Genomic DNA, 25,289 nt, shown 5'->3' on the forward strand with positions numbered 1-25,289 from the left:
GTCGGTTCTCTGATGGCACATTTGCAATCTTTCATTCACTTACTATCCTAATATGTGTGTGTGTGTGCATGCGTGCGTGTGAACAATCACGCGCCCTGCCTGCGACCATTGTTGGCTTTAATGTATTTTTAATTTCCCCACCAAGTGACTGGAGTCCTCAGTGACCAGCGCTCCATAATTGGCTGCCTGTGTGAACATCAGTCAGCCTAACGAGAAATGGGGAGACGCCACTGTGAGCTGTTGCGTGTACGGGCACACACACACGCACACACACACACACACACACACACACACTGACACATCAACACACACGGACAAACACACACACAGGTATCTGCTCGAATTTGCAAGTAAATGCAGCCTGGTTTCCGCTGTCTCTCACTTCCTTTTTTCTGTGTCTGAACACACACAGACACAGACACACACACGCACGCACTGAGTTGGGGGAAAGAAGGCCCATTAGCCAAACAAGCGCTGCCATTGGCTCCAGAGGGACCGACAAGAAGTGTTTACCTGTTAGCCGGCCTGCGTGGGAATCCGTTGTGAATACAAGTGATACAATTAGCTCCACGCAGCACATTAGCACAGCTGTTAGCCACGGCTTGCTTCCCGCAGCAGCTAATGCATGCACAGGCACACCGACACGCCTGTTGTATTACATGCGGTAATGAAAAAACATATAGCAGAGATGATTTTGATTAAAGCTTTGGATTATATTTGCATTTCCATGTAAGGGCGTCAGGCTAATAGCTCACAATGGAACGAATCAGGACAACGCAGGCAAACACATATCCTGAGTTTAATGGAGCATAATTGGATATGGAGACACACACACACAAGGCTTTTAGGCAAAATGCCTCTCAGTGGTTAGAGTAAACACACACACACAGAGGAAACACACAAGATGACACCATTTTCAAAGCAATTTGGTCATATATAGGATTTATTTACATTTTCTATTTACAGATTTTTGATTCAAAATCTTCTCTGTACACATTTTTAAATTCAAGAACGACTGCTCCTGTCACCCACACACACTGGAGTATTATTAGACTTTACTGAGCGCTCCAGAGGCAAAAGACGAAGGAAGGAGATGCTTTCCTGAACATGTTATGTCTGGAGCAGCAATGGTGGAAAGAGAAAGGAAAATAAAATGTTACTGAAGGACACACTCCTGTCGCGTGTGTGTGTATGTAGGCCTTCATCATCCATAGAGACGAATCCATGTGTTTGTGCCAGGAGACAGTCAGTCACAGTCAAACTAGTGACATGTTAATGTATGAATATAGGTGTGTGTGTGTGTGTGTGTGTGTGTGTGTGTGTGTGTGTGTGTGTGTGTGTGTGTGTGTTAAATAAATTAGGTTTGTTCACAAAAAGTAGGCAGCTCATTTGTTTTGAAGGGAAGCTACTGCACATGACTTCATAATAAAGGCCTCAGCATGCTTCCCCTAGTGCCCTCTTCCTCTTTTGAAACATGCCGAGGCCTTAAGTTTGGAGAGAGACTTGGATCAAAGGGGTGAGCGGGCCTCTTCCTGTTCCTGTCAGTCAATCATCCACCCACAACCTGTTTATAAATCATCACATTAACAGTCAGTGGATGAGCTTCTCCTCCGCACAGTGCTCAACATGGACGAGTGCAATAAGGCAAAGGAAGATGAACGGCCAAGTTGGAGATGTTTGTCCTGTCCACGATGACCGTCACACACTGAGTCATCGGTGTCATCACTTCAGAGCATAGAGATGTAAAAGTAAAGACAATCTGAGGTCCAATAAATACTCCATATGGTGTCTTCTGTCTCTGTAACGTTAGGCACAACTTAATAGGCTTGTCATGTAAACAGCATAACATATCAAAAAGGAAAAAGACACATTGTTCAAGTTGGATCAGAGGACACGTCTCGTACAAGAAAGGAAAAGACAAAAGCCATGAACTTGTAGGTTGAGTTAGAGTTTGACAGCCCGGGAAACGGATGCAGATTGCGTGTAAAAACCCTAGTGTTTGATGAAAGAATGAAAGGTGTCAAAGGGAAAACAAAAAGCACTCAAGTTTCCAAAACAACATGATCTCTCCCCCCCCCCAGGATCAGACACAGCCACAGCCACATGTCCGTCTCTCCTGCAATTACCAGTAGAAAGTGGTTCTGGGTGATTCTAGGTAATGCCGGAAACTGTGGCAACTCTGATTCCTTCCACAGCATAAACCTGGAGGCGATGCATAAAGCTAAGTCATAACTCATGGGTATGATGTGTACAACGGTGGGAAAAAAAAGGTGGATATTCTCAGCGAACCTCTATGGATCAGCCATTCATAATTGCTTTGCGAATGTGCGGAGCCTCCTTCAAAATAAAAGGCTGCAGGTGGAACATTTATTATCAGCCCTGCTGCCTTCAGACCGGCGCAGGCGTTTAATCAACTCAAATGGAATGGCTTTATAAAGCCTACAAGCCTGCGCGGATGCCGTAATGACATTCTGTAAGAATCGGCCATAAATCCTGAGCTGGGTTCAGACTCTGGCCTCGTGTGAAACCTGTATTTATCAGATCTAAATGTCAGATCTTGGTTTCTCAAAGAGTTGCCAATAGGGCCGACGCCTCACCTCCTGCTGCGTCGTCTTCATCTCTCTCACCTGATTGGGACTTTACGCCCGCCTTTGCTATGTAACTTGTCACCAAACAGGCCGACAATAGTTGACTAATATTTGAACAGTCGAGTAAATGGGGTGCAAAGGACAGGAGAGAGAGGAAGAAGAAGAAGAAGAAGAAGAAGAAGAAGAAGAAGAAGAAGCCTCGTACAATCGTTAAGGCAAACCTGAAGCTGGAGTCTTTACAGTCAAAACATCTATGAAGCTTTATGTGGATAGAACCGCAACTTTTGTTTCCTTCAAAGGTTCATTTTTGGAACTAAACAGGGGACTGAACTGAGCTGAGTTTAACTGTAAACTAATGCGTGCTTTTGTGTGTGTGGCTACTTCTCTGTCTGTGATTGTTCACCTGTACATTTATATACGTGTGTGTGTTCTCGGTCTTCCAGCTGGTGTGCTCATGTTTAGGTGATGCATCTACGTGTGCTGAGGTAGTCCTGGGTTCATGGAGGGGGACTGACTAATGGATGGACATCATAAACCTGACAACACACAGCTCTCTGACACCTAATGGCTCATTGCTGACTTTGATGTAGATCTCAATATCGGTTCCTTTTTCTGAACTTCGGCCTTTTACTGCTGTTCGTCTTTCGAATGAACCACAGTGACGGTGAACGCAGGTGGAGGGGTGGGAGGGTGTTGTGTGTGTATGTATGTGTGTGTGTGTGTGTGTGTGTGTGTGTGTGTGTGTGTGTGTGTGTGTGTGTGTGTGTGTGTGTGTGTGTGTGTGTGTGTGAGGGAGAGACTTTTCCCTCGGAGACTGACAGTTTCCATTAGTATCGCTCAGTAAAGTCCTGGTGTGTTAGTTAGTCACGACCGACAACATAACAGTGTCTGTCCTGGAGTGTTGTAGGACGAAAAAGACAAGGGAGGTTGAGTTCCTTCAGGTCTGTTGTGACCGTGGGGGGGTTGGGGTGTATGTAAACCATAGTGTCTTGGCAAAGGGATAAAAAAGTTGGATGTTCCCCTGGGGGGAACAACAAGCGATGTATTGCCATGGTAGTGGAAATAATAAGAAAATAATTTGTTTCTGAGCCAGACAAAGGCCCGGGGCAGTAATCTGTCACGGTCCAGGATCAGGATCAGGATCAGGATCAGGCCCGGGGCTTGTGGTTCCAGGCGGCTGCTGCAACCCGACCAACAAAAAACTTGTCAGGCCTGCGCCGGATGGCAGGAGCTCACGTGTGTGTGTGGCGTTTTCAGAGCAGTTTGAAGGAAAATAATTAAAACAAAGGCTCCACTTCAATATGTTAGAACGCTACACCTCAAGTCCTCTCAGTCACTGGTTGATTCGGAATCTCTTAGTCGCTCGGAGAAAGGCCCCACGGGTGACAAAAGGAAGGCTGGGGTAAGAAAAGGTCCGGCCCTTCCGTGTGAGAAGGGCGCCTCTAAGTCCAGTCGTTCTTCGTGGGGCGGGGAAGGGAGGAGAAGGAGGAAGAAGGGGGGAAGAGGAGGAGGGGAGCAACGGCAGCAGAGCCACGCTTATCATCTCTTGTAGTGGTTGGGGGCGTCGGCAAAGGCAAACTTCAACCGGTAGGCTTCGGCCAGCAGCACGCTCACTTCCTCGTTGCCCCAGTGCATTGTGGGAAGGTTCTGCAGGAGGATCATCAGGCCCTGTTGGAATAATGCAAAAGCCATCAACACCTATAGTTGTTTGTTTGCTTATTATTAAAAAACTGAAATCCGAATGAACGGAAGGTATCTGGACAGGAAATGAGCCCAACTGCCACAGAAACACACTACGTAATAATATAAATGATCAATCAATTCCAATATTGTTCTAAAGACACTCGATCATGAGCTGTAGCAGCAGTTGGGGTCACATAAGGTCGAACAGTCCAATTCTATTGTACACACTAATGTAGCAAACAGGAAGTTCCACATGCTCCCTGCCTGTGTGTGTGTGTGTGTGTGTGCGAGAGAGAGACACAGATGTTATTAACTCAGTCAAAGTAGTTTAATAACAGCTGTGTGTCTGAGAGAGAAAACAGATAAAGAGGTGGATGGGGATACGGAGAAAATCAGGAAAGAAAGAATAAAGTGTCAAGTACAATTCAGTCAAGCTGGAGCCTTTCCCCAGATTCCTATTCTGTACATTACTGTGTTAGTAGGCAGACAACAACAGCATGCGCACACACACCCACCCACACACACGCGCGCACACACACACGCACGTACACGAGTCCAATCTCCTCAACTAATGCCTCTCTCTCTCAAAGGGGAATGAGACTGGTTAGCGGTGAGACAGACTGCGCGTGTGAGCTATGGATCAGTGTCCCACGAGCTTTCATCATCAAGGCCAAAATCATTGCCCTGACAACAGGGTTTACAACCAATCATGGTGTTGATAATCACATCGAAGGAAAAATCACGCCGGGGTCTTCTGGTGTCCACACTGATCTAACTGCTGGAGCCGTTTGCTTCGCTGGTGCATTTTGAACGGATGTGCCCGTTCCAAAGTGATTCTGCAGCAGTTTGTGTATCTGAACAAAACGGTACCGCAGCCGCATCCTTAACTGCCCTTTTAATCACCTAGTGCCCAAGTGCTGCTGCAATTTCATGCATATTACACCCTCATCATTTTCTTACAACAGTTGAAAAAGGGAAACCAACCCAAAATTTGAGCAGATATTTACTTTTGCATGGTGCGTTCTGTTATTCCAAACTCCTACATATTAAATCGAAGGTGTTTGGGTCCATTAACTTTTTCCTTCCTTGCTCGTTTTTAATGAGGCGGTAAGGCGACCCAAATGACTTTTCAGCAACAGCGTTTCTTTCTTGCAAAAGGGGTGAAAAAGTACAACAATTCTTTCGCCAATTAATCTTCAAGCTGCCATCCCACGCAAGTTTTTACAGATCAGTCAGCGGCTACGTGCGTATTTTAAAGGTGAGGCGGCAATAACTTCCAGCTCCAACATGCTGCTGTAATCAGGCAAAAACAACATATGAACTAATCTGCACGAGTTTAACGAGCCCTGGGTCCTTGAAACCTGTTTAAATCCTCTTTTATTAAATCCTCACGGCGATAAAGCTTGTTAGCTCTACAGGTAACAACACTGTAATGTGTGATCCTTTAACAAGACGACCTGTACTTTGGCTTTGAGAAGTTGACCTAATGACTCCACGTGTATTGTCACTGAGGAATAAAGAGAGGAAGAGCGGAGGAGGGTATGATTTGATCTAAGTATGATGATCTGACTTGTTTTGCTTTCATCTGTATTGACCAGAACATCATTACCGGCTCTCACTTAGAAAAATCCCCAGATTACCTAATGACCCAGTACTCAAAGTGAAAATGTTTGCCGTCATCCTTGTTTGTGTGATTCCTCACATTGGAATTAGAAAGACACAGAAAGACACAGACGCATGCACACACAAATTCATAATCCAGATATGGAGCATATTGCTGTGTTTGACCTCACCTGGATCAGGATTGGCAACACAATAAAACTGCTTCTTGTCAAAATCCCTTCAGAGGCTTTGAGTTAACTTACTGACAACCAAACAAACAAAGACAAAACCATAAGATCTATGGCGAGGTCAGTGTATATATTATTGTGTCCTGCTCAACTTCTGTCATTCAGGCATTCAAAGCCGAATCGAGGTCACGCACAGCGAGCAGTGGGGTGAAATAGAGCACACAGAGAAAGCGGGTCAAAGGGTAATATACATTATTAAAGAGCTGTCAGGGAAAATCCAATGTGTCACATAAGTATCATGTATAGTTTATGGGTCTGTCAGCCTTTAAAAGCACAGTTTACGCACAGTGTTGGCGTCTATGGATATTTGTAGTTACGTATGTTTGTGTATGTGCATGTACGGCGTGTGTGTGTGTGTGTGTTTGTGTTCCCTTATCAGTCCCTTGACATGTTACTGTGCGTCCTATACATCATCCAACAGGCCTGGATGCCCGAGGCAAACACCATGTATCTTCCTTACTGTACTTCACCGCCCCAGGCTGCTTTAGAAGATGGAACGGTTCCCTATGGGATAACGGCGCCGTGTCACGGATGTATTACGTTCAATGTGGAAGTAATAAATACGACGTTGGGCTATGGGAAATGTCTTTTTACAGTTTGAGATGGTTTTTACATCTCTGACATATAGAGATTGAAACATATGCATATTTGAAAGAACCAATCTTCTACTGTACTGGAGTACTTTGAGATTGTACCCAACAATCGTTTTCTAGACAAAGAAACTTGACCTAAATTGGACTTGGATTAGATTTATAATGTGTAATTTTGGTCACTACAAACGTTACTGTTTCCCCGAGGCAGTTTTCTCCAGAGCAGGTGACACTGACATGTTGGAAACGACAGGTGACACAAGCTACAAGTGAATCCACATGTCTCCTAGCCTATTGCAGAAGTATAAACAGAGCCCGTTGGAATTCTGGGTTGGAAGATATTGAAGAAAGTGTAACTATGCTTCATTATTATTATTCTGGATTATGAATGTCATAGTTTGGCCACAGAATATTTGAGCACTGGGTTGGAGACACAACAAATACTTGCATCGTTAAAATGCACTCCAGGCCAGCCCCTCTTATGCTTTGTGAATGTGAGTGGTATCTCATGCATATCAATGCGACGGGTTCCTGAAAATGCATTAACCCCACAATCTATGGAAAGTATTGAACGCATGCGCTGCAGTAAATTATAAATATTGGTGATGCATAATGTATCCGAGAAATATATTTTTAACCTTTTTAATTAGGTGGAGTAAAAAAAAGTGCATCAATATTGAGAAACTGGAAGCCAGAGCTTATCTGAAAGGTGCTCCTTGTCCACTACCGTGGCATTTACACAGTGTCTGCTGCCTGGAAATAGCAGTGGATAAGTAGAGGTGGGAGGGACATTCACCATGTGCCACAGTATCTTTATAAATCAACGATAGGCGCTAATTGCTGTGCTACAGGAGTAGGACCAACCACTGTCTAATCAAGTGCTGCTTTGAGTGCTGCAGCCGTTGGGTAACAGCCCAACAAACACTCGTATACCTACACGCCGTACGCGCAAGTGCACTCCGGCATGCTCAGCTGCACAAGTACACACCCATAGTGAGTGAGGAGCTTCATTAAGAGCATATTTCTACAAGGTAACCATCTGCTGGCTATCACTTCTGTTGGGCTAATGACTTTAATACGGTTTAATTGCATACATCTCGTTGTCAGGGGGGAAATGCGGCACTGACTCCTCTCCACACAGGTGGCAACACTTCACACTGAGAGGGCCACTGAGTGTCTGTCTATGCGTACGTGAAAGAGTCTGTGCGAGCCGGGAAACTCGGCGAAGGTTTATCGTGTGTGTGTGCGTATGGGGTAGAGAGAGGGAGAGAGAGAGAAAGCGAGGGTGGCTGGAGCGAATGGGAGATGAAAGGACGAGCTAGGTAAGAGTGTGAGGTGCATTTTATGCTTGTTTGCTGTGCTTAGTGTGTCTCTGTTACAGGAAGGAAAGAGTGAGAAAACAATCTCATTTTTTCTGTGGTGTTGTGTGGGTGTGTGTGGATGCCTGTGGTTGCTCAGGCATTCATATGCAATACTTACAAACACATTGATCCACCATTTCTACATACAGTAAGCTACAAAAATGGCAATTAGCTTCCCGTCTACTGTGCCTGGCGAGGCTTAAAGTGGTTAATGGCTATTGATTCTGTGGAGAAAGCCCACTGCCAATAAAGCTTCACTCTTTGTTCAAAGGAGAATTGGTAAACAAAAGCTTCCCAGACGCCCCGGGGCAGCTCCCAGCTGGCTAACCCAAAGAGAAGACGAGATGGACGCTGAGCTCGTTTTGCCGCGTTAATATTTGAAAGCATTAAGTGGTTTCCGAAAAGAAAATAAGTGTATAAGTGTAACACGGGTTGAGGAATGACTGCAGCAAGAAAACTGACAAATCTCAGACCTGATCGGGCTTGCGAGACCTCATTATTCTTTTAAGTATAATTGACTTTTTTGTTACCTTGCGAACACAAAATGAATATTTCATTTGCTAATGTAATTAATGAAGCCGAGTTACTTGCTTAAGTGCAATCCTTTTCATGTTTACCTGTGAAGGAGACTGCGGAAGAAGATAAATTCTGTCATCAGCGTCTACAGTAATCATCAAATACTATATTACAACCATCTATCTTTGGCAATCTAATGCTGATGGCCAAAAACTAATCTAATCTGTCTTTTAGTCAGGCTATTTGCTGTACAAAAACATACAAAACATACAGCTTAAGTCCACTCTGCTTGTGATCCAAACTGACAGGATGCGACGGTGCTAAGCGAAGTGAATACAATAAGTGCCCGAATCATGCAAAGTGTCATGCTGGTTTCCCCATGGTGCCAACTCCAGCTCCCAGCAGCAAGCAGCAGAAGCCATGGAGGAAATAATGGCCGATAGATGACAGGTGTGGCGTGCACAAACAGACCAGCAGACACAAGTGAGCGGCTAAAAATGGCATCTGTCCAATGTAGACCACTTTGACGTGTATCCTTCCGTCCCCCGAGTTGCTTCGACCAACAAATCGCCACGTATACACACATACATTCAGATGCAATGGCACATACACAGAGTTTCACCTACAGGCATAAAGCACTCCAGGTTTCTGCTGGTGGTAATGGTGTTTTGCAGCACCCTGAGGTGTAATGGGCCTCGACACTGCTCTGTCAGGGCCATTAGCTGCTGTAGTTGGTATAATTACACAAAATGGGCACTCTGGCAAACAGTGGGTGCTAATGCAGGAGTAGGACAGTGTAGCATGTGGAGGGAATAGCTGACACAGGATGGCACATCTACGTTGCCTGTGCAAAAGCAAAGAATATTACATTTTGATGCAGACCCATGCGTGGCAGGATTGGCAAGGTCGCCATGTTGTTACGCTGACATGCAACTTGGGCAAAAACTTCATAAAGTGAACATCTATTTTCATTTTTATTCTTGAAAAATGTACTCTGATGGGGTCGAGACAGCACCAAGGATCCTGGAGGAGGCCAGACTAGAGGGAGTTCTGTCATCAGATGTTGACACAGGTATCAGTTTGGGGTCGGCTGCAGCTGATCAGCAAGTTGTGGATAATTACAGTGGTTTTTATTGTAGTAAAAGGTTAATAGCTGTCAACTGGTGTCAAGTGATGAGAGTGGCACAAATGGGTGGCTAGGAATTGAGCGTAGTGATGAACGATTGAAAAGCTTACAGCATACACATAAAACAACAAGGTGGAACAAAGAGGTAGCTGCTTCGGTATTTCATATGTCGACAGCTAAGTCAAAAAAACATGTTTTAGTAGTTTAACTTCACTGCTGGTCTTGACAGGGACAGCAGTACAAAATCAGTGTCTGTGCTTCCATGCAGTGAAGCATTTACAGTGATATTTAACTCAGCTTCAACAGTTTCACTTTCCATCACAAGGGAGGACTCAATATCCCCTCTGCATCAAGCTCTACTACTCGCATCCTGGCTTTGATTTACACAATTCATACCAATTCCAAAAGTGATATTCTAAAACATGGTAAGTGTATTGCATTTATTTAATGTGCTTGTGATTCATCAGAGGCCGTAGTGTGCTTCAAAAGACAAGAGACAGCATGACGAAAGAGCGAGGCAGCGCACGCAATCGAGAACACCGGACGACATATGTCATTAAGAGCTACAGTATGCTGGTAACGTCAACGATGAAGGGCCAGCGTTCTGCACTTGGCCAGTGATGCAAGCACGCCGTGGGTTATTTGTACCAATTACGGCCAAGGAACACTCGTGCCTGAAGGTGTGCCTTGTGCTTTGCAAGATGCCAAAGTGTTACCAGTGGACAAGGACAGTAGGGACAACCTGCAACATGCTCTACCAGCTTTGAATAATAAGCTCCAGAAGCGTAGGAGTCAATTCATTACAATTCATAGATACACTCAAGATCAAGTCAGCCGTTGCCAGTTGACCAGGTCACAGAGGTTAATACGGCCCTAATCAAAAGTTGATGACCCCTAGCAACAGCCAAGAAGTAAGGGTAGAGAGGTTTCAGATCGTGTTTTGACTATGTATAAAAGGGTTCAAGTTCAAAATGCAATATGTATGTCTGAGCTCATGACCCGGCCAATTCCTCAAAGCTCCTTAGTTCAATTCATTTTCTTAAAAATCGATTTTTCCCACTGCTCTCGTCCAATCGGTGCATTTCTTACAGGCAGGACGATATTGTTATTACTTTGGCATTGTTGTGTCTTAGCTGAGCTGAGCGAAGGGCACATGCTAAGCTCACACGCCGCAGAGCAAGTATTATATTACCTTAGGACACATACACCCCCGCAACCCCGCCTCTCTCTTGTGGATAAATGTCAGTTTATGATTATGACCCTTCGTCAGCAAGCTAATCATATCACACACTGTTGTTTCTGACTGATGCCGACACACACACACACTCTCTTTATGTCTACCCAATGACAAACCATGACTAATCACTGCGGTCTTTCCAAGCAGCTTTCATGATCTAATACAACAATAACTCAGCATACGAGCCCATGCAAGTCTGCTTTAAAGCAAACGTTAGCTGTCAATGATGGAGGACATGCGGGGAAAAAGCAGAGTGATGAAAGAAGGATGTCACACACTGAAAGAGAAGAAGGGGTGGAGGGGCAGATAATTACTTCCACCATATTAACTCCTCTGTTTTCCTCTCATTTTTTTCTCTCTACCTCTCTTGTTTTGGCATAAATTGATTCGTATGCCACATTGGGCGCAGTGCTCAATCAATGGGGTGATTATTAAAAGTTGTTTACCGAGGGTGGTGGGGGGGTGGCCTTGTCTCTCTTGCTACGTTATGGACTACAGTGCAATCCATCAGAGAAGCGGCAAAGCCCTGCAAGGCTGTGCATGATGCGAGCCAAGTTTGGGAACAAAGTTCTAGCGGAGAAAATGAGGAGGCCTTGTCTTGATGAATGGATGAGGGCTATAGAATTAATCGGGAGAGTTCTGGAGGGTGTCCACCTCTTTACAACAAGTGCAAAGTGGGCGTAATCTTCAGGATGTGCTATTGAAATAAGGTAATGATGAGATCTTGTGTAGCCATCAAGTTTTCATCTTCAATGCAATAAAAAAACAAATTCTCAAGTTAATAGTGCTACTGTGATAGAAACATCTCTGACATTTCCGCAGCTGTCATTCTTTGCTGTGCGCTCCTTTACTTTATTGTGGAGGCAGCCTAACCCAGGGCGCTCTCCACACGTAACTGACATTTACAAAAGGTCCACCGTTTCACAGACACTATTAATTAAGAGAAAACAAATCTTTGTCTCCGTCTTCCTCTCTTGCACTCCCCCCTCTCTTTCTCTCTCTCTCTCCTCTATTGTTGTTTATTTTTCTTTCTACAGCTCTCTTTTGTGTGTGCGGGATGGGTGTAGTGACACTGAGCTCCCACTTACACAGAATTAATAGCTTTGCCACCACATAACCACTTGGCCTCGCATTAACACTCCAAAATGAGTTTCCTCGAAATGGGGACTATTCAACGGCACTTAATAATGAGATCTGTTGGAAACCGTATCAGACAGCCATGACCAAGAGGGTACATTCACAGCCATGAAATCCATACTGAAAAAGCATGAGCTCCGTTTTGATTGTGAACGCGCATGCCCTTGAGAGTCGACAGAATATCTTTAGTGCTGCTTGATCTTTGAACGCCACGTGGAGGCATTCAACATCATAGACAAATATAGTCTAATATCCTGGAACATGTCATATCAAATGCAATGTACTGGAGACAAATGGCTCTACATTACGCCTCTTTTGAGAGTCTCGGCCTCTTGCCGAGGCTGGTGTAGAGCCAAACTCTGACCCATTCAGGGCACTTCCGCCACACAAACACCGGGGCTCTGCTGGAAATATGCTTCCAGAGCCTATTTCAGCACCAATAATTAGCTGGTGTGGAGCCGAGGAGATGCGGCGTCCCAGGCCAGGAGGCAGGAGGCACTGGTTGTTTCCTTAACCGCTATTTTAAACAGCCAACAGCTGCGGTAGCCGCATTTCAGCAAAAATAAACCATTGCTCCATCAAAACAAAGCTAAATATGTCTAACAATATGGAGTACAGATAACCAAGACAACAACACATTTCAAATTGTCCATGAAATGCATATGTTGCAAACTGCCATTTTTGAAGGTCTTGGAAGATACGAAAATCAATGTATGGCCTTGTTTGACCCTGGAGGAGATTGGGACCCACACTAAGTCACAAAGCTGGCAACATGTCTGGCAATTGGCTGGACTGTGTTGTGCCATTAAACTGTTTGTGTTTGTGAATGGAACGGACTACATGCACTGACTCTTCCCCAAAAACAAAGCTACAGACACACACTTACACAATAGGTCAAATCTGAGTGTGTGTGATGGCTGGTGCATGAGAGTGTGAGGGATACTGGGATACAGAGTGGAGAGAGAGGATTGACAGAGAATAGGCATGTGTTTGAGTGGATGGCTCAGAGCGACAAAATAACGGGGAATGCGTGTGTCCTTCAGCACGTGTAGTCTGTGTGTGTGTGTGTGTGTGTGTGTGTGTGTGTGTGTGTGTGTGTGAGAGCACTAACTTATTCATGCAGTCCAGGCCTGCAGTTAGCAGTAGTGTGGGAGCTGAGGTGGAACGGTGAGAGGCAGATTGCTTGGGGAATGCCGTACTCCTCCTAGTTTCCATTTAGCAGCTTACCCACTCCAATCCCAACAGGGTGGGAGATTCACAATTACTCTCCTTACTACATTTGATAACAATAAATGAATTATCCTTTCAAAATGACTTTCCGCTTGTATTTTTTAATTAAAAACATTAATGAGAATAAATCATTTTCCTCCTCTTAGGGACCCCGAGTGTGCGACTCTGCAGTAGTTTTGTTATACAGCTGCTCCTCCAGTTGCGCATTTTACATTAAATTAGCTTATGTTTTCATAAAGTAAGTGACTATACTACAGGGACCAAGCAGGTTTGGAAGGTTCTGCAACTAAAACAATCTCAGTGCCTACACACGCAGATGTGGCTTTGAACCCATAGGGTCCACAGCTTTAAGAAGAGGTGAAATCACAATCTACATGAGATTCAGAGAGTGCATACCTCCACCAAGGCCCCAACAGCTCCCCGATTTCCCGTTTTTGCCATATCAAGCCAGATTTGAGGAATATGCTTTCTGCCGAGGCCGAGTGGCAAGGAAAAAGGCAAAAAGAGAGTTGGCAGACACGAGAGGCGGACAGGTGCTGTAGGGTCTGCTTGGGTAAAGTACTGTACATGTAGCTAAGGGCTGCTCAATGGGCCCTCAAGACCCAGGAGAAGGCTCAGGATTAAACAAGTGGAGCTGAGAGGAGGAGAAGTCTGCCATTTTCTTTCCTCACTGACATTTATCTATATCTAAGAGATTGTGTTGTCTTTGGTGGGATCAATCGGAAAATCTCACCTGAGTACCCTGCAGCGTAAAAATACTGCTACTCTGCGCTTCATTGAGATGAATTATTGACAGTCTTGTGTTGAATCTTTGACTGCTATGTATTTAATTTTTTCTCAATGTCTAACTCCCAAAGCACTGGCTGTATAACACACACGCGCGCGCACACACACACACACACACACACACACACACACACACACACACACACACACACACACACACACACACACACACACACACACACACACACACACACACACACACACACACACACACACACACACACACACACACACACACACACACACACACACACACACACACACACACACGTTGCCAGCCGAATGCCCAGCTTGTTTCCCCAAACACAAATATGAGTCAAGTCAGCAACAAAGACAGACTGAGCCAGACACATTGCATGTGCGCACAAGAGCGGGGGACATCTGTGTGCCATTAAGTGGAGACAACAGATAGCCCGTGAAGACGTAAGCAAATAGGTAATGAGACCTCGTTTGCTCTATACTGGGCAGGGGAAATGCCAGGATGACATTTAACTGTGTGTGTTAATAAATGTGTGATTCTTCGACACACAAGGATATGCAGTATATACATGAACATTGCAAATAAACTGGCACAGAATAACACAGCCTAGCCTCATTTGTTGCTGTCTGTCACCAAGTGCATCAATATAATACTCCGCTGCTACATGTGCATCACACGTATCATATGAGTACTCTCCACCTTGGAACAAACTTTCCTTTCTTCTTTTTATTGCTCCAAAGTTTGCTGTTTTCTTCTCTCTCTCTGACCCCACTGCCACCCTGATCCTCTCCTTTCCGTACTGGTCCACCTTTTATCTTCATGAGGATGGATACTTTGCCCTTGGCACATTACTTAACAGTCTGTGTGCCAAGCCAGGCAGTGGGTAAAACTCAGTGGAGTTGAGAGAAGTCTGCCATTGCATGTGTGTCTAGGTGATAAGTGTGCAAGCCTCTTGTATAATATAGATAATACAAGATAAGTGGGTCCTGTAAACAATCAATGCATGGAATATCTCCCACATGTACACTAAAGGGTTGTACAAATGATTCTACATAAGGGAAACAAACGTGATTTTATGCATGTGAACGTAAGGCGCAATCAGAACAAATAGGATGAAGGAAGGAGGAGGTAACTGCTGAATCACTGGTGTGTCTAATGCTGAATGAACTCAAACCTGCACATATGGACGTAAAGACAAAAAACCCATCTGTTGGCTGTCAGGCTTAGCGTCGACTCCACAGGAGCGGCACAGTACAATTCCCAAATTCCCACACAACTAGGAGCGGATGCGGCAAGTGATTCTAAAATTCACATCATGCTTTTATATAGTCTTCAGAGCAGCAGCAGAGAACATCAATCACTTTGTTTGTGTTTAATATTAAGATAATCACTGCAAGGTTTTTCCCTATTATGACACAAAACCTTTCAAAAATGTATATTTCCAAATGTCAACGTCATGTTTTTGTTGGCATTTCAGGGAAACATGATGAGAGGAAATGTTACAATCTATCATTCAGGAATATTCACAAATTAAGATAAATGTGTTGCATATGGACATTGTTGAATGATGCCCAATAAGTCCACACAACTAGATTTAAAGATGCTCAGTAAGAGTTTAAGAATGCTGCCTGTATTTGCTAGCTGAGGATACTGAAATCTCATCATACACACAAGACTTCTACTGCATTTCAGGCATGTGTCAACCAGCTAGCATGGCAAGATACAGGATCTATTATTTTGCTGACTGACCCCTGGATTAACCTCAAAATGAAGGCACGCTGGAGGCCCTGAAAACCAGGGGTCGAAACTTGCTTTTTTCACCTGCTGATTCTCCGCTTCCACATTTTGTTTAAAGTGACGCGATGGATACAAAACCAGCAAACATTCCAAATCCAGCAGTGAGAAACATTTTCGCCCAGAAAGTCTGTTTTTTTTCAACGATTCCTCTGCTGCAGCTGTATTTGAGTAAAAGCGATTTAGGAGGATCAGGTCGGAATACAGATCGCTTCACGCTGCTGCACTGAGGATCATCGGGACCCACAGGATGCTGCCCACATAAGAAGAGGATACATTGAGCATTTGATACAACACCACTACATTTTTCACATGAATAACTCTGCTTTTTTCCAAATGTGTTTATGAAAATTAACTTTACAAGCTGTTCTACATCTTGATGTTGTTTAGTGTTAATTCTGCTTTGTCACACCTTTCTTAACCACAACGATGCAGAAGATAGTTTGCTTCTGATCTTCCTTGATGTTTCTTGTATTTATATGCAGATTAAGCACATGAAAAAGGAAGTGTGTTGTTTCTTAACAGTCAGAAAAACCTTGCTTTTACTTGTTCACATTTTGCATTGTTTTTGGAATATACTTGTGATCCTTGGTACCAGAAATATTCAGTGATACACGGACTCTAATACACAAAATGTGTCTGGCAAGGCAAGAACACCACCAAACAGTTTGCTAAGTGGGAGTATTTTCAATGTTCAAAGTATCTATTATGACAAGAAAAGAGCTGCAAACCTGAAGAACATTTACACTACAAAGATGGAAAAGGTTTTAAATGAATCATCCACACCAAATGTCTTTCTTTTGTACATAATCCTCACAAAAGTATTCACAAAAAATAGCAGGCAGTATTCAAAATTGTGGCATGGGAAACTGAAAAGGTATCAACTGGGAGAAATGGACTGGACTCTGTCCTTGATGTACCCTGAAACTGAAGAGAAGCAAAGTGCGTAAAAAAACACCGGAGGATAGGCGAGCGAACCAGACAGGTAGAGTGGGTGCAAGGGGGAACAAGGAGTTAAAAATAGGAAGTAAGGGTGCAACAAAGCAGTAACGAGGAGAAACGATAAAAGAGGTGGGAAAAGACGTGTGTATGTGAGTGTGTGTACCTGTGTGCTGGTGTTGCTACAGTTAAGAAGCCAGATCCCCAAGTGAGCTGGTAACCAAAGTCACCTTCTGGCAGCTGTCTACTGTCATCTACTAATGCAGTCACAATCACCTCTGATCCTCACAGTTAATGACCAGAGAGGTAATGGCGAGCATGTGTGTGTGTGTGTGTGTGTGTGTGTGTGTGTGTGTATGTGTGTGTGTGTGTGTGTGTGTGTGTGTGTGTGTGTGTGTGTGTGTGTGTGTGTGTGTGTGTGTTCCCTTCGTCGAGATTATGAACTCCACAATGACTGATCCTGCTCTTCGCTACCAGCAGCATGAGTCCAAACATGCATATTGTGTTTGTGTTGATAATACGTGTGTTTGCAAGTCCCACTTCTAACAGGAAGCAGTGGGGGTACAGTGCCCCCTGTGTCTCACGTGCACATTACCTGGAAATCCCTCTCCTCCAGAATCTCTTTCCTCCACCGCACCAGGAAGGCCGCACACACGTAGAGATGAAAGTGGGAGAAACCCTCTGGTTCAGCCTGGGAGAACGACAGAGAGAGGGAGAGGAGGGGAGAGAAAAAGAAGGATCAAACTGCTGAAGACAGATGTTTGGGTTTACAGTCTGCTCAAACATTTTACAATCACGCAAATAAAACACCTGCATCGTCGCCATCTCATATTGTTTCCGAGGCAAAACCCGCTAATTAACCGCCACCACAAATCTTGTTTAAGTGAGGAATTTAGTCTGTCTGTGTGCGCGGAAAAGGGCAAGAAAGAGAAGATTTATATTGGCAGGAGTGGGGAAGATGGAGGAGAGAGGAGAGATACAAATCCCGTCTTTATTCCAGCCCCTCGTTACATTTCACAGCTCCCCCTTCTTTTATGACTCAGCAATGAGCGAGGGAATCAAAGGGGGAGGGAGACAAAAGATGAGATGTTCCTTCCTCTATTCATTTTCCTCCAGAGTCCCATCACGGCGAGGATAATTACCAATGGCTTTGGTGAAACTAAGAAGTATGTGCCCCTCAAAGATGGGACACAAATAACAAAATCATTGCGCTTAAGTTCTTCTTGTTTCTCATATTCCCTGCCTATCCTGGAATTTGGTCAATTTTGAAGACGCCCTTGTCTTCTTGAAACACAGTGGTGTCTGTTTCCGGGGAATCTCTGATCCAATCGTGTTTGCCCGCCACCTTTCAGGTTACCGCTTCTCTCTCTCTCTCTCTCTGAATTGTACTTGGTTCTGTGTTTGTTTTTCTCGACGACTCGCTCCCTGTTCATTTTCCGTGTCTGGAATGAGACCCGCTGCATCCTGCGAAAGAATTACGCTTGGGCCGTTTTGAAGTTCACTCGAGAGCGTCTGTGTTTCACATCCATGGAACAACATTGGTTAGAACATGTGCAGGAGGTAAATTTAGCTTACGGTTCATGGAATAAGAGTGGAACTGCTTTTCGTGTGTGTTTTTACGTGCACACCCCAACACGCTCAGTCACACGCTCTCAGTCCTGGGTTCATGAATAATTCTGCAAGTTTGCTGGGTTATGTCTTGACTTTGATAGTGTGTGGTAGTAAAGAGTCAACGCTGCATTCAAATACACATTTTTTTTGTACTATCTAAGCAGTGAATACATTTAAGTTTGGGGTAAAAACTACACCACCAATTCCACACTGTAATTTAGATATTATACTGGTGCTACTGCTCTACAGGAACTGTGGAGGCTGCAAGAAAAAGATGGAAAAATGCTCAAGGCAAGAAACACATTCTAGAAATTCAGACATGTTTTTTTGCATTTGGCTGGGGATTTACACGATATCAATTGGATTGAAAAGTTCAACAAGGTAATCTTATCTGGGAATTCAAATCATCAAACACTAACTCATATGATGACAGAACAAATAGATGGATAGACAGAACCATAACAGCAAAAGTTTCACTCTTCTTCCCTCCTTTACGTCTACAGACTTTCCAAGAAGAGACGGAGAGAGAGGGGTGAGCACATAAAGCCGGGAGAGAAAAAATGAGAGAAGAGGGATGTTTGTGAACGGCGAAGCGTGTCGTGATGCGAGTTGTAAACTGGCAGGTGATTGGCTTGTTGCTCTAACCTTGCAGCTCCGATCCAAACAACTGTAGGGATGAGACGGCATGTGACTGACATATGGAAACACGGTCTTTATCTGAGTCACACACTTTTTAATTTCAGAGGAGTGCTCATAGATACTGTCGGTGTGTGTGTGTGTATAGCATTTACCCTCTGCTATCACAACATATTGCTTACATCACATCAACAATTGCCTTTTTTCTCCTCTCATATATTTCTGGAATCTGAGAGTGATTTTTCTTCATCAAACAGCAGCCCAAGTAATCTTTGTGTTTTGATTTGCCAACATTTGCTTCCATGGACGCTGTGCTCCGCCATTAAGTGCCAATTTTCTTGGTGCATACATGAAGAACCTCATTGCCTCCCTTGTTTGCAACCCAGATTGGTACCCTTACTCTTGACTGTGTGTGTGAGATTCAATCTCTCGCTTACTTTGATGAGTTTCTGCTGAAAAACAGCACAGGAAAACAATCAAAAACAAAAGAATAAATTGTCAAAATGAACTAAATGTGAGCTGCTTGTTTGCGACTTACAACGCTGCCACGTTCTCATAAAATTGCATCTTTAACAATCACTTGATTATTTGTCAATGAAAATTAAAGAAAGACGCAGCCTCTCTCTATCAATCTCTGACCAACCATCACTCTCTTTCTCCACTTCTGGCGGCCATTTCTCTCATTGACACTCAATCTCTCTTTCCCTCCGTCCTGCCCTATCCATCCGTCGCTCCCGCTTCAGCTCAAGGCCCTTCTCGTCATTAGGGATCTCAAAATAAAGTTTGTCACGGGAGTCAAGGTGACACCGTCAAAGTTGTCTCTCCGCCTCCATTGTTATGCGTGGTCCTCCGCCCCCTCGTGTCAGGCCAGCCATATTGGTGGAGACAGGCGGGGCTGACTGACAAGCACCGCTGATCAAAGTGGGGAGAAAGGAGGGGTGGGGTGGGGGGTGGCAGGGCGTAGAGGGAGATGGGGGACAGTGGTTGGAAGGGATAGGGATGTGTTGGGAGAGAGAGAAGTAGAGTGCAAAGGGTGAAGAGAGGATGGAGAGGGTGAGACAAAGGCAAATGCAGAGGGAGACGGGGATGTGATTGTCATGGAGGTGGAGCGAGAGAGCGAGAGAGAGGGTTCTCGCAATGTCAAAGCGTTCCCTGAAATGCTGTGCTGGCTGTCTGACTAGTCGAAACGTCTCATCCCCCCAAAACAAAATGGCCTGACGTGGGGCTAACTTGATACTCTGATGAACCGACATCGGACAAGGTGAAAAGGTGATGGTGGTGTGGCGTGTTGCAAGATGATGAACAGGCAGATTTATACTGATGGAACAATCAAACAGACGGGCGATGACGGCCTGCTGGCACTCGTGTGGTAGTTGGGCAGGCGGTGCTTTGTTATTGGTCTTGATGTGTGTTGCTGCTGGACTGTACTGGGGTTTAAGTTCTCCTGCTACATCTGATTGTCTTTTTAGTCATCCCTGCTGTTCATTCCTGGAGCGTGGACTTCGTGCCCGATGTACTGTAGGTATGATGACTTTCAAACGCGCCAGGGCAGACGTTATAAAACCTGGTGTTGTTTTAGCATTTTTTTACCCCCAACTTTTTCACCTAACTCCACCTTTCAGACAGCCAATGCTTTACATTACAATGCGTACACCATGATAATCAGCTTCATCTTCAAGCTGCTTGATCTATAAACCAAACATCAAGTCTGCATTTGTTTATTTACATTACTGTCTGCAGTTCAGGCTTTGCAAACCAAATCAGGACTGCATTAGTAAAGGAACTCTGACACAAATTAATGCAGATTTGATGTCTGCAATGATGTATTAGCCATAGGCAGCAAGTTTCAATAGACTGCAGATTGATTTTCATATTGTACATAAGTGAGTGGAAACCAATGGCTGCCTGGAAGGGAGGAAAAGTACAAAAATAATTTGAAACTCTGCAGTGTGCATTTGAAAGTGGTCAGCAGTAACGTAAAGTACAGAAAATCATTTATAGCTCATATATTATATTTCACATTCTGCACATCCAAGCTGTATGGAAGGGCAGCGAGTTGGACGCCATATCCCATCAAATTCACACTCCTACTTAAAAACAAACTATTTCTATCAGTCGCCCTGTACCATGAAATGTTCCAGGGCCCGTCGAGACCAAAGCTGAATTTCAGAAATTCATTTAGGTCACATATTAAGCGTAGAAAAGGGCATAACAAGATTATTAATTTATTCCGGGCTTCACAAATGCAATTTCTTTTATATCCATTGTAAAACACAGTAGGTGGAATTTAAGATATCATTTGTGTATATGAAACAACCAACACCAATGTAATGCTATTGAATCCAATAATCCTGCAATACACAGCGTTGGAAAACTGACAATATGCCCTTTTTTGTGTGAGACTGTGTCAAAACGGTGTTGACTCATCTCTTTGTTACTGTTAGAGGGCTTTATATGTGGAGGTGTTTGTGTCGCAAATATTTTCAGATACAGAAACAGAGAGTGAGAGAAGGAGAGGTAGAAAAGATTTAGGGACAAAAGTGTAGTTGAGACACAGGGAGAGAGAGAGGGAGCAGCTGACTAGTCTTTGCCGAGGTGTGTGTGAATATTTGCCAGAGGGCGAATGGGAGAATTCTTATGTGAGTTTTGGGAAGGCGCAATCATTTTGTGTGTGTTTGAGTTTGACCCAGGTCAGTTTTTTTTTTATCTATGCTCACTAATGCTAAACAGTAAAGTTAACCACCTATATGGAAACTGACTGTGTTTCAGAACACTCAAGTGTCACACTATCCCTTTAACAGCCATGCTAATGCTGCCACACTCAGCTATTGCTAATTTCATGCTCCACGCAACAGGGATAATTTGGTCCCTGTCTGTCTGTCTGTCTGGTGGCGAAGAGATGTGTGCCTGTGCATGTTTTGCCCTAAATCTTTGCTGGCCATCTCTCTCCGAACCTACCCCTTTCTTACTCTTTCAGAGCTCAATAGCGACACAGAGACACAGAGAGACAGAGAGACAGAGAGACAGAGAGACACAGAGAGAGAGAGAGAGAGAGAGAGAGAGAGAGAGAGAGAGAGAGAGAGAGAGAGAGAGAGAGAGAGAGAGAGAGAGAGAGAGAGAGAGAGAGAGAGAGAGAGAGAGAGAGAGAGAGAGAGAGAGAGAGAGAGAGAGAGAGGATGACAGTTACAGAGAAAGACAGACAAAGTGCTATATTCTGTTGGATCGGGAAAGTGAACAGATGGTCGCACCACAGAGAGAAAACCACAGTGGAGACATTACAACACTCAGGTTAAAAACCTCCCGTGGAACGAACACAAACACACGCGCACGCACACAGGCGCAACGGTAAAGGGCAAGGTCTTTTGCAGTGAGATGCGGCACAATTATTTGTCAAATAAGTGATACGACCAGAATCCGATAATTAAGCCAGTCCAGCTAAATGCAATGTCAAACAAGTAAGGCTGGCATTATTTGTGACAGCTGCAGCTTGAGAAAGGGTTTGAATGGTTAGTAAAGTCTGCAGTTTCTTACTAATGTATGCCACATTTGTGAGTAGGTGTTATATTTAAGAAGATCAAAATCAACAAATAACATGCCATGCCTTGACCTTGTAAGTAGGTCATCGATGGTGAGTGCCGGAACAAGAAGTTTGAAGGAAGCGGCAAGAACGTGAACATAAAGAAGGGAAATAAGAGAGGATTGTGAGCAGAGTGGACAGGGAAGGAGCATGGAAGTATAGAGAACAACAGAAACAAAAAAATTAAAAGGACAATGAAGGAGAGTAGAATGGAACCGACATGAACAGCTTTGTGCCTCGCTGTCAGGTCTGCTGAAAGTTTCATGAGTGGAAATGGCCTAATTCCCCATACCGATGCAGGAACGGGGGTGAGGGACCGTGACAGAGTCTGCCAAAAAGTGTGTGTGTGTGTGTGTGTGTGTGTGTGTGTGTGTGTGTGTGTGTGTACAAAATAAGGAGCGTGTCATGTAGAATGCGTGCGGTTTGGGGACCGTGATCCTAACTACATTGTACAACATTAAATATTTAACAGATGGATTACAAGTACAATGTGTACTCGGGGTTCTATCGAGTCGTAGCAAAGGAAGATCACCCATTAATCATTCATTAGTTGTTTCTTTTTGAGACTTGAATTTGATTTGGTTTTATGTTGGTTTTCAAAGCTGGAGTCTGTTTGCTTCGATTTTGCTCCAAATTGTGAATGAGCTGTTACTTTTGTTGCATTCGCCCATCAGTTGGATTTTGCACAGAAAATAAACCAAAGGAACAAACAAATACTAAACTAAAACGTGCCATTGTGTCTCCAAAGTCAAAGGTAATAATCAATGTCCAAACCTTTCTCATCTTGGTCCACACTCATACTCATCACACTTGTTTACCAGTTGTTGTTGTTGATTGCCTGCTTGCTTGACTTCTTAACTAAACGACTCCTGTCCTGCACCATGCACCTGTCCACCAATACAGGGATATGGTCAAATAAACAGGTTCCTCACTCCATCCATTCTTTCTCAACTAAACCATCCATCAAGCTGCCCTTAAATGACTCACAACATATCAAAACAAAGTGTCAGACAACCTGCCCGAGTGTAAACAGCAAGTCCTGTACTAGACTAGACTAGGAGAGTAAAAAAACAAAACAAACATTGTCTGTACCGGCTGCCATTCCGCTCTCTAAGAGATTAAAACACCTGCAAGGAGTTAGATGTTCTGATCAAACCCCGCACCTCTAGGCACGTCTGTCACTCCTAGTACTTGGCAGTGGTTCAGTCAAAACTGCAGAGGCGCGAACCTCGAAGAGACTTTAAGCAGAGTTACAACTCTGTGATGTGGTGTCAATCTTTCTCACGATTAAAAATTATTTCCTTTCAGTAATTAAAAGTAACGGCTGAAGAAGAGGCGCATTTGTGAACAGGCAGTGATGCTGTGAAATCCAATTCACTCGAGATACATTTGGGTTTTTTACTGGATTAGTTACATTCTGGGGACATATAGATTCCAGGAACCAGGGCTGACGCAACACACAGCTTTGAGAGACACCTAGCCACATGGCATACAGCGCTTCCAGTAATTTCCGCTGCTTTCTGAATCCCTCCCTGTCCACGACGCTGTAAGGGCATATATCCTTTCGGATAAAAATAGCTGCGGTCTCCTTGCCGAGGTAGATGGCAGCTTTCCCGTGAATGCATTTTCTACACATGATCACATATTTGCCAGTGGGATTAAGATGAGTGAACCAAATTCTCTGCCTTTAATTCCAATTTGTTGTAAACTCATGTTGACATTTACCTCTCTCATCTTTAAGCACTCATCTTTACAATTGGGCAATATCATGTGAAAACACATGGATTCAAAGCAGCCTGTAGGAGGACCTATTACAGCCAATTATCAACTAATAACAGTCTCTGTCATTAAATGTGCATCAGATTGACGTGTGTGGGCCAGTCAGATCTGTCATGTGGATATTATCTGTCAGCGGCAATCTATCAATATCTATGATGAACAAGCCATTTCATGTCTCCATCTATTTCTCCCATATACATTCGAAAGGCCCCACCGATTTTTTGGCCAGGTACAACAAAACAAGTGAACAGAGCTTATGTGGTCCAGTTCAGTAAAATCCTACTGGGGTTTGTTTCCCCAGTATGATACTATTGATACGGTGCGGCCTGAAAGTGAACTCTTTGTCTTTGGAGAGGTTCAAACTAGTTCTGAACCAACTACAGGACAATCGTTTGATCTATTATACATCAAGAACCGAACAGGGGTAACTGTGTGCTGGAGAAAGATAACGCCGACCTGACACATCTTTGGCTTAACATGTTGAGCTCCATTCTCCTCTACAGCTGCTGTAGGCAGCATATCTTCACATTATATGATGCAATATGCCATTTTCAGGACTTAAAGTTCATTCAAATTCTGCATTCCACTGATTTTCTTTCATGTTATCTTGCTCCAACATAGTAAAAATATTCCTGTTTTCTTTTGATTTTGTCCCTTAAACCTCCAGATATTTATGACGAATGAACTGAGCAAGCATTCTCATGGCATAGCTTTGCTGAAATGTTCAGGCTCACCCTGAGTTTTTATCGGCGTGAAGGCAAACAGAACCAAAGGGTAAATGCAAAATTCGAGCTTTCATGAATCGCAACAAAGCAAACAAACTGTGGGTCTGAAAACAGCCTTAGGAACTCTGTGAATACGCAGAGGAA

General features: G+C 44.0%; 1 protein-coding gene across 3 annotated transcripts in view; it reads right to left on the reverse strand.

Moving 5' to 3' along the window:
* Positions 1-1,011: 1,011 nt before the first annotated feature.
* tbc1d22a (TBC1 domain family, member 22a) overlaps positions 1,012-25,289 on the reverse strand; it is an 85,033-nt gene continuing 60,755 nt past the window's right edge. For all 3 annotated transcript variants that reach the window (XM_076152021.1, XM_076152030.1, XM_076152015.1), the window contains 2 exons: positions 17,413-17,508; positions 1,012-4,256 (listed from right to left, as the gene is read on the reverse strand). In XM_076152021.1, the coding sequence (XP_076008136.1) occupies positions 4,128-4,256; positions 17,413-17,508 (225 nt within the window). In that variant the 3' untranslated portion in view covers positions 1,012-4,127. The remainder of the gene's footprint in view (positions 4,257-17,412; positions 17,509-25,289) is intronic.

This window comes from Genypterus blacodes, unplaced genomic scaffold, assembly GCF_046128005.1.
Source record: "Genypterus blacodes isolate CSIRO-AG114 ecotype Tasmania unplaced genomic scaffold, CSIRO-AGI_Gbla_v1 ptg000007l_1, whole genome shotgun sequence".
NCBI lineage: Eukaryota > Metazoa > Chordata > Actinopteri > Ophidiiformes > Ophidiidae > Genypterus > Genypterus blacodes.